Here is a 17,712-nt window from a genome sequence, read left to right as displayed (position 1 = left end):
TTTCTCGCATCGTCAACTCATATTCTCATTCGTTCTCATGTGGATGTAATTCATCCATTTTGCTCTTCTGGGCTGTCACTCTGCCCTAAGCATGCCCAGCTTCTCACGGTTCTTGTCGGCCTTTAAATAAAACAAAACAAAACAAAATGAAGAAAATTGCAAAATAATAAATAAAGAAATACCTTTCTAGTTGTCAGACGTGTGTTTCTAGGCGTGTAATTTGGTTTTTTTTGTATGTATGCAAAATGTTTAAAGGGTATATATGCATATGTTTACTAAAATAATAGAGCCATGATTGCACGTCAGTTAATGTTTTTTTGATAATGTTGTGGAGTTGCCAAGGCAGTAGTGGAATTTTTTTTAATTGTTTCTAGATAAATTTATAGTAAATTTGATATCTTGTAGTTACTCATCCTTGCAAAAGGAAAAGGCAGTGAATTATTAGAGAAGTCATGCATAATTACTCATCCCTTGTTAGTAGAGTGTTATAAAAAATCCAAAAAACATTCTCTACTAACTATGTCAAGTATTTCAAGCCTTAAAGTATGCTTTTGAAATCTCAATTAAAAGAGTCATCTTAATCATGAAATTTCTTCATTGATCAATTGTTATTTAATTTAGTAATCACAGTGTTTTTAGTAAGGAAGGATTTGTATGGTCAATTTTTGATATTGAATAATTTAAAGATGTTTAAAGTCTTCTAAACTTGCTTTTAAAACATTAATTATTTGAAAAGTATTTTTTCATTATCAAACATGTTGATAGAATTGGGTAATGTATATACATACACATGTTTATACTGTCTATATCAAACATCATTTACATTAACTAAAGATAAAACATGTGGATATTTTTTATGATATTTTTTCATTGCAAAGTTATTCATACAATATATATATATATAATTTTTTTTGTGGTTCTTAAAAAAATGCCACATAATTTTTATATTGAGTAATAAATACTAAACAAAGATTGAAACTGTCATCAATCTTATCAATGTATTATTCATGTTTTAGTTTCAATTGAAATCATTTTAAATTTTTGTATTAATAATATAATTAATAATTCTAGTTAAACTGAATAAAAGACATCATACAGATGTATGTGTGTATATACATACATGGAGTTGTTAAAGCCACACTCTCCTTTACCATATCATGATTGATTTTGTCCATCAGTCCTTATTTCCTGGTGTTTTTTGTAGGTAATTAACATAAACTAGCACATTTTGTCTTTGATTCTTCCAACTCTCCTACATTATGATGCATTGACAAGTTTCATTTTCACTTTCTAATTTCAAATGGTCTGACTCCTCAATCCACATTCCAAACATGTCTCACATCCCTTCCAAATTTATCAATAATTTCACCTAAGCTTGCAATAGAGTTTGAACACAATGGTGTTCACAATAGTGGTTGATAAAGTAAAGCTTGAACAACCAAACAATCACTTCTCTCTACTTCACAATTGAAAAAACTAGAAAATAGATTAACAAAATCAAAGCCATTGCCCCTGCCAAAAATAGTTATTAGTTTAAGACCAATCATCTTTTTTAGTTGCTTGCCACCAAAAATTGCCAACGAGACTCAGAATCCTTGACAACCAACTCACCATATATTATTTGACAACTCTCCATAGGACATCCTTAGATAGTTTCATTGTTGAAAAACTAATCCCTGCTCCTTATTAATCTAAGTAACACACCCCATAAGTATCCAAGTAATCCCAGTAGTATCCAAGTATTCTCCATATGAATATTGGTATTAGATTTAAAGAAGGCAGCAAGCAATCAGCATAAGGAATAAAAAATAGAAACATGGACAAAGAATTGAAAACAAGAATAGAGGAGGTTTGGGACAAAAACAAAGACATGAGATTGAAAATGGGGGATAGAGATAGAAATAGATGGAATCAATCATGAGATGGTAAGGAAAGGTGTGGCTTTAACAATAACTTTATATATATATATATATATATATATATAATTCAAATTAATAAAAATTATATTTTGAAATAAGACAAAATCACAATTACAATTGATGTGTTCAAAGACATTGTAGATTCTTAAAGTAAGATATCAATAGGATTGAGAATGATCTTAGTCTTACTGGGTTATAAAAAAACTATATAGAAACTTTTCAATAAAGTCTATTAAAAATGAAAATAAATTTTGTTTTAGAATAGGTGTAAATTTTAATAGTCTATTAGTATATTGCTAAGAATTTTATATTATATTTACATTTTGTAAAATTATAATATTTTATTGCGATACAAAATACATCTGAAGCTTTTAATAATCGATTAATTTCATTTGTTTTGTTTGCTTGTTTGTAAGAAACAATTTTATGTTTGAATGTTTTGAATTTTTTGAATTTTTTTTATTTTAAATCATAGTTTTATAACAAATGTGGTCTGATTCATAATTTAAACATGTTTGGAATATAAAATAACCAAACCAATAGATGAGATTTTTTAGTATTAATACTCAAGTTTAAAATTATTAGAAGATTCTGAAAAAAATACTAAAATAAAACATATCATATCATCTAGTGCTCTTAGGACAAAACAACTTTTATGTCAATTTAAAGTTTGACTACTTATGTGCAATATAAAAATCAATGGACTTTTGAAAAAGTTATATTATCAAAAGATAGATCCAATTAGTATATTAAAGTTAATCAATTTTAAAATTTAATATATGGAATTGTTGAATTCAACAACAAAAAACATCAAAATATTAATTTATAGAGAAATCATATTTACATTTTGTAAAATTATAATATTCTATTTTATTTATTTACAAGAAACATGGCCATTAATACTTTAATAGGTATGAGAAGAAGAAATAATAGAAGTGCTTCAATTAAAAATGAGACATAATAACTTAGAAGATGTTATGTATTTTTTTTAGTTTGATAGATTTGAAATTTTAACTTTAAATAAAATAATTATTAAGTTTTTTTTATAATTCTACAAAATAAATAAAAAATTATCACTATTTTTTTTTTATAAAAATATTGATATTGATAAAATTTATTGATAGTCTTTAAATGCAAGAAAATGAAATTTTAATTGGACTTAAGTGTCCAAACATCAATTTGGATTTAACTAAAAGACATGATACTTAGCACATGTTTAATCACATATATAATTTTTTTAAAATTATAATAATCTATATTTTACTTAAATCTTATCTTAATCTTTTTAGTAAAATAAGAGATGACATTATTAATATAATCTTCTATATCCCTCTATGACATAGGGGTAGAACTAAGATAGAAGTGTTGCTTAAGTGAAATTTTTATCTATGTATCCATAATGACAATTTCAAAATTAGAATATAGTTTTTTCACCTTAATTTGCATACTTTTACACAAAAGCCATTTTTTAAAACTATAGAATAATACATGGCATATTCATGAAGTTGACAAAAGCCATAAGATAGATAAGATTCATGCTCTTTAATTTTGATTGTCCTATTGCTTTACATATTGTGAAACACAGAACAAGGCATCCATCCATCCATCCATATATCTACCCATCAAAGCATTGAAAATGGATATTTTGAAACTTTGATTGAAGGCATTTTTATTGATAAAAGAGCAATTCACCCTGCGCCATACAATATTCCCATCGTATATATTGTACCCTATGTTTAATATACTTCTCATTACTACATACACACACATATACAACTTGTTTTTTTGCAGAGAGGTGGCCCAGCTGCAACCCAAAAGACCCAAACCAGATTTAGGGTTAGGGTTTACGATTAGGATTCACGGTGAGCAAGCTCAAAAAAGCGCCGAGGCAAACCCTAAAACGGAGATTTATTGAGCATTGCGGGCCTGTAGAACGAGGCGAGATCGTTGCAACAACAGATCCAGCAACGTCAAACAAAGGAGTGCTAAGGAACTGGGGAGCTGTCTCGGAGCTAGTTGAGGGAAGATGGATCAGATCGCACAATTCACATGCACATACTTTGGTGTGGGTTTAGGCTTTTCCGAGCTCCATCGCCATCTTATGAGGGGTGCAGCTGCAGAAAGGGGCAGAAGCGCGGAGCAAAATCACGAGCGATGAGGTGGATTCTACAGAGATACCTCATCGTCAACCTTTGCTTTTGGGAGAGTATTGTTCTTCTCGTGGCACTGACAGCTTGCGATGTGCACTTGCTGTTGGAACATGCAATGCATCACAACTGCTCTCTGACAGTCTCGAATAAGCATCTCATGCAAGTCCTTAATCTATTGATTGCCGGGCATGGAGCTGCTGAGCTTTATTTCACATCACAAACCAGTTCCTCACTTCTGTGTGGATTGCTGGTTTCTGTGGTTAGTGAAGGGTGAGGGGCTCCGTCTCTCTCTCTCTCTCTCTCTCTCCTATTCTTCAAAGTGCGCCGAGTTCACATTCATCCAGTTGGGGACTGTGGAATGGAGGCCCACTTGCAGCAGATTGAGAGACAAGACACTCCATGGAAGAGTTCCCCTCTTCGCTGATTGCTGGACGACCAGTTCTCACTGCGCAGACCAGTTTAAGCATGACTATGTTAAGCCCATTTCCCTCGAGTCTCTCAATATGGATTGTCATGTGGTTCACACAAATGAGAATGGTTTCGATGAATTGGAAACAGGAGGAGGTTTAGGGCGTTTTCGGAACGGTACATGGATTATTTCGTAATGGACCACAAACCTCAATGCGGGAAAAACTGTGATACAGTTACATTTATACTGTTGAGTGAATGTCCAGATTACATTCGATAGGATTTTGGTGCAAGATCCATTATGGTACTTTTAACAAACACATATTGGTTGCTCAACTTTCAACCATTACTCACCTCAGACAGGTCAATAGTGGTTTTCTTTGGCTTCAAGCCCAACTATTTCCCAATTCATAGTCTGACCAACTCCTTACAAGTGCACTGCTGGGAGATTAATATCTGATTTTATAATATGGATGGGAATGTTGTCATAAAAGCGGGCCCACCTAACTTCCAATCAGTTCGTTTCTATGGAGTCTCATTCTCCGCAACTTGAACCCTATAGGCGTATGTGGACGAATAATTCTGATACGTGTGGGAAAGTCGGAGCATTCACATTCATTTAAAAACTTTGTTTGGAGAGCTCGTATTCATGTTCCGACTGGAGAATAATACTCCTTCTCCGACAATTTTCTAGCCTTGAGAGGTGCGGAGTGACCTAAATAAAGCTCGACTCATTCTTCTGGGTGATGGTGGTTGTTCGCTGGATTCAGTGGCTTATAACGTTATTGATTTTATATAAAAGATAGTGAATATAAATACATATTCCATATTAAGACTTGACGTGTTGAACCGGAATAGCATCACTCTTACACGAAGCTTGGTGGCGAAGACTCTCTCTCAACTTGCTCCTGCAGGAAGTTGATGTGCCGAGGACACTGTGTACTCTAAACCTGATGCACAAGTGGTGTGCTGCCCCAAAATTGTACGCTATCTCAATTGATAAGAGAGTTTGAAGAATTTTATTGAGAGCTGGGAGGGAGATAGCTTATTGGCAGAAACAAAATTGGATTCTAGATGCTGGTGGGGGAAACAATCCAAACCTAGTGTACGGCCCCATAGCTAATATGGACAGAGCTGCTGCACGTATTTTGGAGCAGATAATCTGTTGCTACAGAATATATGTAGCGTCACTGTAGACTTGGGAGAATGTCAATCGTAGTCAGGGAGGTTCTGCACTCTCTGGAAGTGAAGCCTTGAGTAGGATAACTTGATCCCATGTGGCAGAGAATTCAACATAAGTTCTTCTGACTGACAATTGTCATTACTCCCACACCAGGTTCGATGTTGCTAAGAATGTATGCTCAAATAGCCACAACTAACACAAAACACATGATGCGTCATAAATTTAGTGAACTGCCAGTTTTTGAAGGCAAGACTAGTCCGACATTGAGGTGAGAATACGGTCGCTACAAATCTTACATTCTAGAGGCTGAACATTTCCTGGAGCATGAGAAACTCCAGTCATCATAAACGAAGCTAAACCCGAGAAGAATGTAGACTGTCTACGTGACCATAACCGAACCCTACAATTGAGCTTATTACGTCACTGCATGCACTTTGATATCCAAAAAAGAATAATGTTCAAGATTTACAGGAATTTCCTGCAACTAACTATAGTAGTCAAATTGGGTACAATCACAGTTGCAGATTGTGTTTTGACACAACCAGATTTGGTGATTTTTGCTGCTCCTGGCTTTGATTCTGCGTCACCTAAGTCATCATCCTTCAGATCAAATGTTGCATCAAACCTAGAAACTTGTCCAGGCTCAAAAATGGCATTTAGATCTTGTGCAGTTCTATGAGTTGCGAGGTCCTTTGCTTTAGTACCTTCCTGAACACTCAAAGAATTCTTTCCAATTTATTCGTATTAAAGGTAGTATATTCCCGGAGATCAAAGGCAATACGCTTGTTGGAGCCTGTTGACTTAGATACTCAATGTGTGACCAATTTATAAGATATTGGGACTGTTCTAGTACCTCAGAACCATATAAACCTGGTAGAACCAGTGAAAATCGTTATCAACTGTTCATTTACTGTGAACTAAACAATAGTAGAAGGAATTAAGGTCTTGTATTAAACGACATTCTTGAATGGTTGGAGAGAAGCACCTTTGTAGTTCAAAGTGTTGAAGCCATGCATGGCTCTCATAGATCTGTAGGAACCAGTTGGTTGAAGAAACAAGGAAAGGATTTAGGATGCATGAGTTGTATTTTTAATTTGTAATAGTCTTTGTACATAGTACAAAATGTGCCATTTTGTTTAAAAATCCACCATTACAAAATTAAAATCATTAAAATTTGAGATTGAAAGTTCAATATAAGGTCTATTAAAACAAATGATTAAGATTGATTTTAAATGAGTAGAGGTTGAAGAAGTCTATAGGATCAATATTGTAGAAGCTTTGCTTGAAAACAAGTACCAAAGGATAATACAAATGCTTTCACACCCTTCAACATTTAAGGCCATAAAAAAACTTCTATAGATAATATCACTATATGTAGAATAAATTTATAATTACAAAATATTCTTTGTTGTAGATTTTAAAATTACTCTTAATTATTAAATATTTTCTCATATAAAATGCAATAGAATGAAATTCATCTATTTGTAATAAATTATACTTTATGCAAAATATTTTGTATTTTTTTATATTTAAAATGTCTTAAAAAATTATGAAAATATAAATTAGAAGCTAAAATAAAAGCGATTTTAAAGCCTTAAAATGCTACTTCTATATCTTAATCTCATTGCAATTTAACTTTACAAGTTAATTGTATAAATGAAAAAATAATTAGACAAAACTTCTTGATAAATATTGTAGATTCTATAGAATATAATGTATTGTTCTCACAATTGTTTAATCCATGATAGTTTCTATTTTTTTAGAATCCAATTGAAACCCACCTTATAAGATGGATATTCCAAATAATTCTACTTAATTTTTTGTAAAATATACATTATTTCATCTTGATATATAATTGTCCATTTCAAAATTTATGTGATATAAAGCAAATATTTTATTCATTCTCTTCCATATTTTAAAATATTTTCAAAATAAAATATAAAATAATTATTTAAAATTAAAAAATAAATTACTTGTTAAATGCTAAAAAGTAGCTAAAGCATTTGTAAGTCTAAGCATTTGTAAGGCATAATACTATATTTAAAATAGCTGAACTTGATTTAGAATTTAGTCTTTTCTTCATGTTCTTCTTAAATATATATTAAATTATAGGTTTTATATTGATATTTCTTAATATTGGTCTTTAATTTATTCACTTGATTAAAAAGTATTGATATCAAAGAAAAATTATACAAATTCTTAATATTAAATTTGTTTAATTTATAATAATCTACATACTTTTAAATAGATCCATTTTTCTTCTTTACAAAGAAGAATGATATATATATATATATATATATATATATATATATATATATATATATATATATATATATATATATATATATATGAGACATCAAATACATATTTATATTTTGTACCTTCATTTAAAATTCTATTGCAACTTATACTTAAATATATATCTTATTTTTTATAAATAATAATAAATAAATAAATATTCTTTTGAGGTTTTGTAATTGCTTTAGCTCCAATAAATAGAGATTTGACTTTTTTAGATATTAAAAATATTTTTTTCTAAAATAAATTTAAAAACAAATTAAATTTATATTCTAAAATAAATTTAAAAATAAATTAAAACTAAGAAATATTTAAATTATCTAAGGATTATATATTTTTAACCATGGTAGTTCTAAAATAATAAGATTGGTGGTAGAGTTTATAATATTAAATGCTATTAGAATATTATGACCTTTTATAATTACTTCTATTAGTAAAATTTTATAAATGATATTTTTTAAAGATAAGGATTTTCCATCTATAGCTTGTATGTATATATGTTTGTCTTTTTGTAATATATAAATATATATATACATATATATATATATATATATATATGTATATATTTTTGATACTTAACAAAGTCTTCATTAAGAAAACAAGCAATGTTAGAATCTAGCAAGACAAAGTAAAAAACAATAGAATTTTTAGATCTTTCACAAACTTGCACTAAAAAGCTAGCAAAGGACTTAGAAGATAGTATAATGCTTTTATGATATAATTTGGTAGAAGAATATAGTTACTTTTTTAAATAAACGTATTTTCTAATATATTGTCTTTATTTAAAATTGTACTCCTTGTCTTGTGATTTTATTGCTTTTTAGGATAATATTAAAAAACTTATACTATTTTTATATAATATAAGCATAGTTCTTTGTATCAATGTCAAGTTTTTCTTTAGGTCACAAGGAATTTTAAACATATAATATCAATTTATATATATTTTATGTTTAATTATATATCTTAATTGGTAGAAGTATTTAAAAAATATATATATAGAAGCATTGAGTTGCTAATATTTGGCTCTCTAATTTAAATTTAAAGAGGTAGTTGTTGCAATAGATGGAAAAATTAATAACTTGATCTAAAGTTTTAGGATCAAATAAGTTGAAATATGACATAAGATGTGTTTGAAAGAAAGATGACATAAAAACAAAAAAAAATGAGAAAGTATATATATTCAAGAAGAAACTAAAATGATCATTCTCAAAGACAAGAAATATATAAATTCTTAAAATTAGATTAGAAATAAGAAAGAAATTGACAAACACTTAAAAAGTCAAATAAATATCTATTAAGTTTTAAAAAAGATTATATATAAGATATTATCAAATTTACCTATTTCTATCAAAATCTTCTTATTTAAGTAAATACTAAAATTAATATGTATAGTTATAAAATTATTCCCTCTTTTAGAAATAAGTTCTATAAAGAGTAGTGATCACACGTTTAAAAATTCTAAGATGTGGAAAATTATATTTACCACATACTTTCATCTTTGCTTTTATTGGAGGTAGTTGATAGGTGTTTTCAATCATTGATAGTATCTCATACCAAAGGGATAAGACTACCCTATTATTTAATCATTATTTAGGCCTTTATAACTTTTTTTCAAATAAAATATTTGAAACACTAATAGAAGTGGTTTCTACCTCCAATAATATCATCAAATATTAAAAGTCTTTGTTAAGGTTGTGATAGAAAATACATTATATCTTGCCATCTAATTAAAGAAAAATATGTTGTTCTTGAAGATCATTAATTCTAATACATTAGCTTGAAGATTATGATAATTTAATGGCTTATTTGTTAATTCAATAAAAGAAAGCTCTTAAGTTGAATGGATTGGTTGTTGATACTTTATTTCTTTAATTTCACAATTCCAAAAAAAAAATCACAAACAAGGATATAAAATAAAATATAGTCTTTATAAAAAAATATTTCTTGATTTTTTATCTTGATCTTGATGAATGTTGTTGATGAAAAATATAAATCTTTTTTATTGCATTTGTAGGATTCATAGATGGTTCCTATGTGCATTTGCTAATATCATATCTATGCCAATGAATAAGATATTCTAACCTTTCTTAGTGCCATCTTGAATCTAAAATCTCTTCTACTTTAAATTCTTGGTTGTCTATTTCTATATGAGGATGTGACATTTGCCTTCTTTCCAATATATCCACTATTTTATATGGCTCAAAAAGAGACACATAAAATATACAATGGATTTTTATAAACTCTAATGGGTATAATTGATATCCACCTAGATTGATTTGTTTACTATAAGAAAATAGTCTAAGTCTACAATAATCCAACTTCTTACAAGAGCAAATAGTTTAATCATCTTGATGGTAGTTAAAAAATACATTTCAAATACTACTCTAATATTTGATTCACTATTTAGTTAAAACATCAATTTGAAGATATAAGGCCAAAGATACTTTTATGTCCATCTTCAATATTTTATAAAGAATTATACAAAATCTAGATACAAATTGGATGCTTCTATTTGATATATAATCCCTTGACAATCCATGATAGTAATAAAAAAAATTCAAGAAAGAGTTTAGCTATTTCTTCATATGTAATAGTTGTTGTACATGGTACAAAATATGTCATCTTAGCGAAATAATCTACTATTACAAATATAGGATCATAAGAGCTTGAGATTGAAACTTTTTATCAACTCATTAATGTTATTTATGAAAAAGTAAGTAGAGAATGTTTATTATAGATTCTTACTTTAAGCTTAATGTTTTAAGAAGTTGAGCCTTAAAAGAAACATCTTTCATTACCAACAAAAATACAAATCTAAATGGATGATTTAATTAATCTTTTAAAATATAAAATATTTGATTATCAATAAAATAAATATAAAAAATAAAATATAAATATGAATAGAAGATTTAAATATTATAGTTTTTTACAAGAAAAAAGACCATTTTGTTTATTAAATAAATAAAATAAAATAAAAATAAAAACTATACTATTTTAAATATTATTTAAAAAAATTAATTTAAAGTATTTGATATTGTATTCAATTATTATACTTAATTATTCTAAAAAATATATTAATGAAGGTTTTTAAAATTATGATGAAAAATAATAAAGTTTTTGTGCCATCTATTATCTTTGCTAATAGTTTCTAGTACAATAAATAATAAAATATCAATTAAATCGAAATACAAAAAAACATATTAATATACAATAAAAAATGATAATAAATAAAAAATTCCATCTTTTAGTAAAAATAATTTTAGACATAAAATCAATTATTCAATTTTTTTCTAAAAAATACCTATATAATAAAAATATTCTAAAAAGTAGAAATTATTTTTATTTTTGAATAATTTTTCTTATAAAAATCATTTACATAAAAATTACCTTTTTTTTTTTTTTTTTCATTTACTTTACAGTTTACTATTGTCATAAATTAGTAGAAACTAATTAATACCAATGAAGGATTTTAGAACCCAAATTTTGTATGATTAGGCAAATGCAAGTTACTACATTGTAGTTCTATTTCAAATTACTTCCTTGAAGCAAAGACTCAAAACTAAATAAATCAATATGATCAAGATTTTTTCAATCCCTCTTTGTTGATTAATATATGTAATACCAAATAGATTTTAAAGTTGTTCAAAAAAGATTATAACTAAAAAAATTTAACTGATATTATTGTTATTATTATGATTAAACGTATTATATGTTCATCTAATCATGGTACAATATATAGATATACTACAAAGTATTTATACATACTACACCATAGTTACAATCTTTTCAACAACGTTGATACTAATCAAGTTGAAAGATATAAAGACAACAACAAATACCAACAACAATCCACCACACGTGTATTAGCAACACAAAAGTTAATCACAACAAACAAAACACAGTTCAAATTTTAAAGTAACCATAAACATCGATTCCAAAGTCACAACAAATGTCTTTAATACATTGCTTTTGACTGAAAGTGACAGAAATGAAACTACTTTCAAGGAGTCTTGATAATTAATATCATTTCTTCACCAGGATTTCCGTAACATATATGATAAATCTCAACCGTATTCTTTAGAGTGTGCTCAGATGAAAGAATAAAAATTAATAATTAATTTTAGAAGCTTTATCTGATGACCAAAGAGCCACAAACGAACAAAAACCATGACACGTACCACGATAACACACCGTGTATTTATGTAGTAATTAAGAAAAGGACTCGCTCTACACATTTAGTACTTAAGTTATGGTCGTTCAACAAATCATGATCAAGCGTACTGGATAAAAGCAATTTCAGATCTGTTGTTGACCTAGCACAACTTATCTTTTGCGTAAAATACCCATACTTTGCATAAATCAAAACAAAATTGGAGTCTTTTACCTCATACCCGAAACAAAATTGGAAAATCTATCTCATAGCGTGAGAAGCAACCCTAAACGTCAGTTCCAAAGCTAGCCTTCAGAATCAAATGTATCAACTTAGACAATGAGCAACAGGCTTAATGAGCAACATACACCCTGCAGGAATCCACCATGTAAGTAAGGAAAAACGGAGTACTCGACACTGCAAAAAATGTGCCTTGAACAAACTAAAATATGTGTGAATGCCGTTACAGTGGCACTGGTTTGCAACAAACCGTGATGTTGAAATTTATAGGGAGAAAACCTCAACTTAAACTACCAATCTCTTGAAATACTTGCTTTCTTGCGGGAAGATGTAGGTGTTGGAAAGAATTGCACGAGAATCTGAAGGCCTCCTCAAATAAAACTACTCTTGAATGTTGGGATTTTATTCCAGCTAAGAAGTGGGTACTTCACAGTAACTCATTCAGGAAAGGATTCTACCTCCCGCGGCCTCTGAAACCACCTCCGCGACCGCCGCCCCCTCGGCCTCCACCTCTGCGGCCGCCACCGCCACGGCCACCACCTCCACCGCGACCTCCACGGGAGGAAGAGCCTTCGTACGATCCCCTGCCACCACCACCACCACCGCCTCGACCTCGTCCACCTCGGCCACCAAATGAACCTCTGCCGCCTCCACGGCCACCACCTCTGCCTCTGGATGACCATGAGTCATCCCTACCCCTGAAAGAGCGACTGTCACCCTCGTCGTCTGAGTATGCATCCCTTGGTGCTCCTACACGTGCAGGACATCACATGCATAGGTGGGTCAGTCATGTTCAAACTAAAACTCAACATCTTCAGCAAAAACGGGGGAGAAAAGAGGATTGGGGGGGGGGGGGGTAGAGGAGAGAGTGGGAGCATGATTCAAATTAGTGGAAAGAAGCTGATAGATGAAAACCTCGGAAATCCAAGCTGTCGTCGTCTCTAGCCCATGGGGCTCTGGACCTCCCACTACCTCTTCCTGGCCCACTTCGGCCAGATGATACCGCAAAATCCTGGTCTTCGTCATCATCACCGAAATCCAAATCTTCAAAATCTTCAAAATCTCCCTCATCTCCTGAACTAGAACCCAACTCCGATCCTCGGCGATTCCATCCTCTAGAAGGCGGTTCTGACTTGCTTCTCCTTCTCGATACTGCTGAATTCCAGTTGTCTGTACGACCCCCCCTAGACACCTTTCCAGAAGAGCCTCTACCTCGCGCCAACACTCTATCCTCATGATCAGTGTCTTCATTTTGGTCTCCGAAATCTAATTCTTTGTAATCGTCATCAGAACTTACGGTGCTAGCCAAATCTTCGTCAGAGCCATCGCTAATATCAAAATTGAATCGACTAGGTTTTGTCTGCGTCCTAGTAGGTTTCCATTCCTCGTGCTGCCTTCGACGGCCATCTACAACACCCTCTGCGCCACGAGATCTATCAAAACTTTCACGTCCGACCTCTCTATCATTATATGCGGGTCTCTCCCAGACATCCCTGGGCCGGCTGCGCTCCTCTAACCGTGAAGATAAGGGTCGACTTCGTTCTGATGAGCGCTCGTAATCAGACTGACCATACGATTGGAGACCACGCTCTTCGGTACGTCCATACGAACTTCTTGAGTTCTCTCTGTCATATTGCCTAGACCTCCTTGAAGAACTCGTGTCAGATGCTCTCCCGGTTCCCCTTGGACGCTCAGTCCGGCATTCATAACATTCTGAGTTTCTGGAGAAGTTGTGGAACCTACATCTGTGAGCAAGATAAGCATTCCGTCACTAACTGCATGAAATATCAGTCAATACATGGATGATTCTTAATGACTGCAAGCATGATGATTTTCCATTTTACGTATTTGTTGTAGTTATTTAGCCGGCTAAACGAGGTTCTTCAAACTCGGTGCAAAGGACACGACCAGATACTTCACAACGTGCTTAGCAAATTAAGTTTCACTCCTTCAAATAGCTGATTTACTACAGCTCATGACAGTCATAAATAGAAACTAACTGCATTCGCTGCAGGTTCTCGACTATTCAAAAATAAAATTCTGGACCGAGAAACATATACAACAATGTAGGTTTACCTGGGACACTCCCAATCTCCTTCCTTTATCTCTGCCTTCGTATTTTTGGTCTGACATTTCCGACAGACAACATTCCGAGAGAAGTTGATGAAGCCACAACTGTAAAATACAAATATCAGAACATGATTTAAACCAGAAATGCCCACATCAATATTAAAGTCCATTAACTTGAAAACGCTTAATATTGAATTTCTTCCCAGGATGAAGAATCGAGCTGTTGGCCTCTGAAATATCCAAAAGATAGATTTCTAGTAAGTTTCGACCTATTATTATCACTATATATATTGACAAGAAAGGAAGACAAAAAACAGTCCATTCAAGTGGTTCTTACTCGGGACACTGCCAGTCACCAGGTGGAAGTTCTACTTGAGGGCGTCGTTCCTGGCACTCTCGGCATTCCTTGTTTCTTGAAAAGTTTATGAAGCTGCATCTGTTTCAGCAAACCAGGTAAATTGAGCAACTTGGATAACTTAGCTAAAAAAAGTCAACTGGCAGTTGTCTATGTGAGGACACGCCTGGAGGATATAATATTAAGGAGGCATAACAAAATGTTGTATTTTTAAGTTTCAGCAATTATTTTATGTGCACAATCAATTGTTATAAGTCCGTGTATACACCAAAGCTGATAAACCACATCAAAGAAGCACTACATTATTCAAACCGATACCCAAACTATATGGAAAGAAGACCGCACTCTGGACATTTCCAATCGCCTGGTTTCATGTCGATATTATCCGTGTAAGAATTTCTCCTAATTTTCTTTTCCTGCGGTGGAGGATTCACAGCGCGAGGAGTAGGAAGGGGCAGAGAAGGATCTCGAGGAGTCTCACTAGCCTTGATAACCTCAGATAACAACTCCTTGGCAGCAGATTCAACTTCAGCTGTAACAGGTGCATAGATTAATAAGTCTATCAACTACAAATTCATGCAGTTTTTTGAAGTCTCAACGGTTACTAGGGCTTTCAACCTTTAAAGAATTGTAATTAACACGCAGAACTAAAACATACAAAAAAACAAAAAGTTTGAAACCAGCGTACAAAACCTCTCGCCGGGCATTTATACTAGCAGATAAGATACTGATAGGATTTAGTGATGTACACACCAGGCAAAGAGCGGGATGGCGACTTCGCAAGCGAGGCATACGCCACCAAAAGGCGGACAACATCTTGAGTTGCGGCTGCGTCGTTGTTGGAAGGCTTGTTATAAGCTCTTTCACACGCATTCCGAATGTCACATGGTTTGCAGACCTGTGCACAACGCATTAAATTTCAGTTGATTGTCACATTTATTTATAAAGGTCATACGAGAATTTTGTACGCGTACAACCGGAGAGCGCAGAACCTTCCAAAAAAACATCAGGGAGATAATTATGACATCCCCATGCATTCCAAGCAGGAAGGCTTCGACTGTAGTTCGGGACGTGATGCTGGGGAAAACGACGATTATAAAATAGACCGAGCGGCTCGCCATTGAAGACTCGGAACACCTTAATTGAGTGAGATAATCAACTTACGGAGGCTTCGTCAATGTCAAGAGAAACTCTGAGCCGCTTGCCTGCATTCACGACTTTCCGGTCAGTGCTTGGGCAGCCGAATTCCGCAATTTCCCGTAACAGTTCAGGAGAGAGTACACTGCAAAATTACATCCAAATCAATAAGCCTCCTTTTGCTTCACAATTCACAGCCATAACTAGCAACATGAGCACATTTGACCACTTTTCAACAAAGTTAAACCCCACTCGATAATAACATTGAGTGTATGCAAAGTAGTAAATTTCTGTACAGTTTAGGCATCCAACTCCTGAAGTGATTACAGTGATGAAAAAATACTTGAGAAATCGAATTGGTATCATAAGCGGAAAATGTGATGGACGCGTACTTGATAATATCGTCTCTGTTGCGAGCGAAAGCCATCGAAGCTCGTTTGATTTTACCAAGGTCATCTTCTTGTCTGACCATGGGCCTCTTATCGTGCGTCTCGGTCTCGAAGATAAAGTGACCTCCGGCTTCCAGCATATTGAGGTACTTGTTCCATTCGGACCATGGGTGCAGATTTTCACCGTCCTCTGCTTCATCGTCTTCCAACGCCAGCTCTGGACGATCTCCATCGTTTAACAGATCAACAGTGCATAATGCTTCCTGTACCTGATCCTCTAGTACAACTCTAGGAGAATCCTCAACAGATTCTGACAAGTTATCCTTCACTTCTCCATCCATTGATGCAGCTGCGGTCACCTTGCTATCTTCATGTGCATCATTGAAATCTTTCGCAACTTTCTCTTCTTCCACAGCACTTGCAGGAACATCCACTGCAAGTTGACCATGGCCCTGCGCAGAGTCTAGGCTGGACGAAGACATTGCGCGAATACCCCTTAAACCAAATGCAAGCGACCGATGTTGCTGTCGCCATGCTGGAAGAAAACTCTGGGATGGACGTGCACGCGCCCTAAAAATGTGCGAGTACGACGTCAATGAACGACTACGAAGTCCCACATTTGCAGAAGAAGAGACCAAGCACATCGTCCCCTGTCTGAAATACACAAGCCATGACCGCTGCAATATCTGAGTGCTACACGAGAGGGCCATGTCTCTCACCAACAACCCGCACTCACAGACCTCTCCCTGAAGCACAAACAAACCCAGGACAGCAACCAGAGCCCACCGACCCAACTGCTTTTAAAGCTGAATAAGAGCATGAACTCTAAAGCCCACTAACCGCGGGGTGAGAAGCTCCAACCCCCGCCATGTATATGAATACAAGAAATGATTTGGGTGCAAACCAATGCACACCCTTAAGTCACTGACGGTGCTGAACACACACCCAGGTAAGGGGCAGAATTACAAGCGCGTGTCTTAAACCCTAACCCCCAAACCCCTTAGCAGAGAAAGGAACAAGGAAACATTTCTCTGCGGCCGCCATTTTATAGGGGTGACTCCAGACCCAAGCTTCTTCGTCACAGTTAGGCTATCCTAGACGCTTTCCAGGTTGACAAATACGTGGAGATTCAAACCCAAGTTACTGGATCTGAAGATTTTTGAAGTGGCTACGTGGAGATATTGTTATGATTACCAGCGTGATGTGTTAATAGTTCACGGTACAAGTTGCTCGTTAGGTCACGCTTTCAAGTACTACTGCTCACGAGGCTGTTTGGTGGATGCTCCCAGTTATGGGTAAGCGACAGCCCATAACATTTGTCCGACGTAGCTCATCGGGTTCAGTGCGAGCATCCAAGACAGAGTTTTGACCAACAACGAGAAGACATGCTTCTAATGAGACGGTCGAGATGGG

The 17,712-nt window shown here is 33.4% G+C and overlaps 1 protein-coding gene across 1 annotated transcript; it reads right to left on the bottom strand.

Annotated features, from left to right (window-relative positions):
* Positions 1-12,537: 12,537 nt before the first annotated feature.
* Positions 12,538-17,309, bottom strand: LOC112294519 (uncharacterized). The gene is made up of 8 exons (XM_024545036.3): positions 16,303-17,309; positions 15,938-16,055; positions 15,527-15,671; positions 15,119-15,305; positions 14,756-14,854; positions 14,425-14,523; positions 13,264-14,093; positions 12,538-13,098 (listed from the first exon to the last, which is right to left on the bottom strand). Exons 1-8 carry the CDS (start codon positions 17,007-17,009, stop codon positions 12,803-12,805), a joined length of 2,481 nt encoding a protein of 826 aa, XP_024400804.1. The 5' UTR covers positions 17,010-17,309; the 3' UTR covers positions 12,538-12,802.
* Between the last annotated feature and the right edge of the window lie 403 nt (positions 17,310-17,712).

The sequence above is a fragment of the Physcomitrium patens genome, chromosome 17, assembly GCF_059467195.1.
Source record: "Physcomitrium patens ecotype Gransden chromosome 17, ASM5946719v1, whole genome shotgun sequence".
Classification (NCBI taxonomy): Eukaryota; Viridiplantae; Streptophyta; class Bryopsida; order Funariales; family Funariaceae; genus Physcomitrium; species Physcomitrium patens.
Note: the sequence above shows the minus strand (reverse complement) of the source record. Positions and strands in the feature narration are given on the sequence as shown.

Excerpts from the sequence above, each read along its gene's own strand:
- LOC112294519 (XM_024545036.3), bottom strand. The coding sequence starts at position 17,009 with ATGGCCCTCTCGTGTAGCACTCAGATATTGCAGCGGTCATGGCTTGTG. Across the intron at positions 15,672-15,937 it reads TTGACATTGACGAAGCCTCC|GTCTGCAAACCATGTGACAT; the intron begins GTAAGTTGATTA and ends CGTTGTGCACAG. Across the intron at positions 14,094-14,424 it reads GGAGATTGGGAGTGTCCCAG|ATGTAGGTTCCACAACTTCT; the intron begins GTAAACCTACAT and ends TCTTGCTCACAG.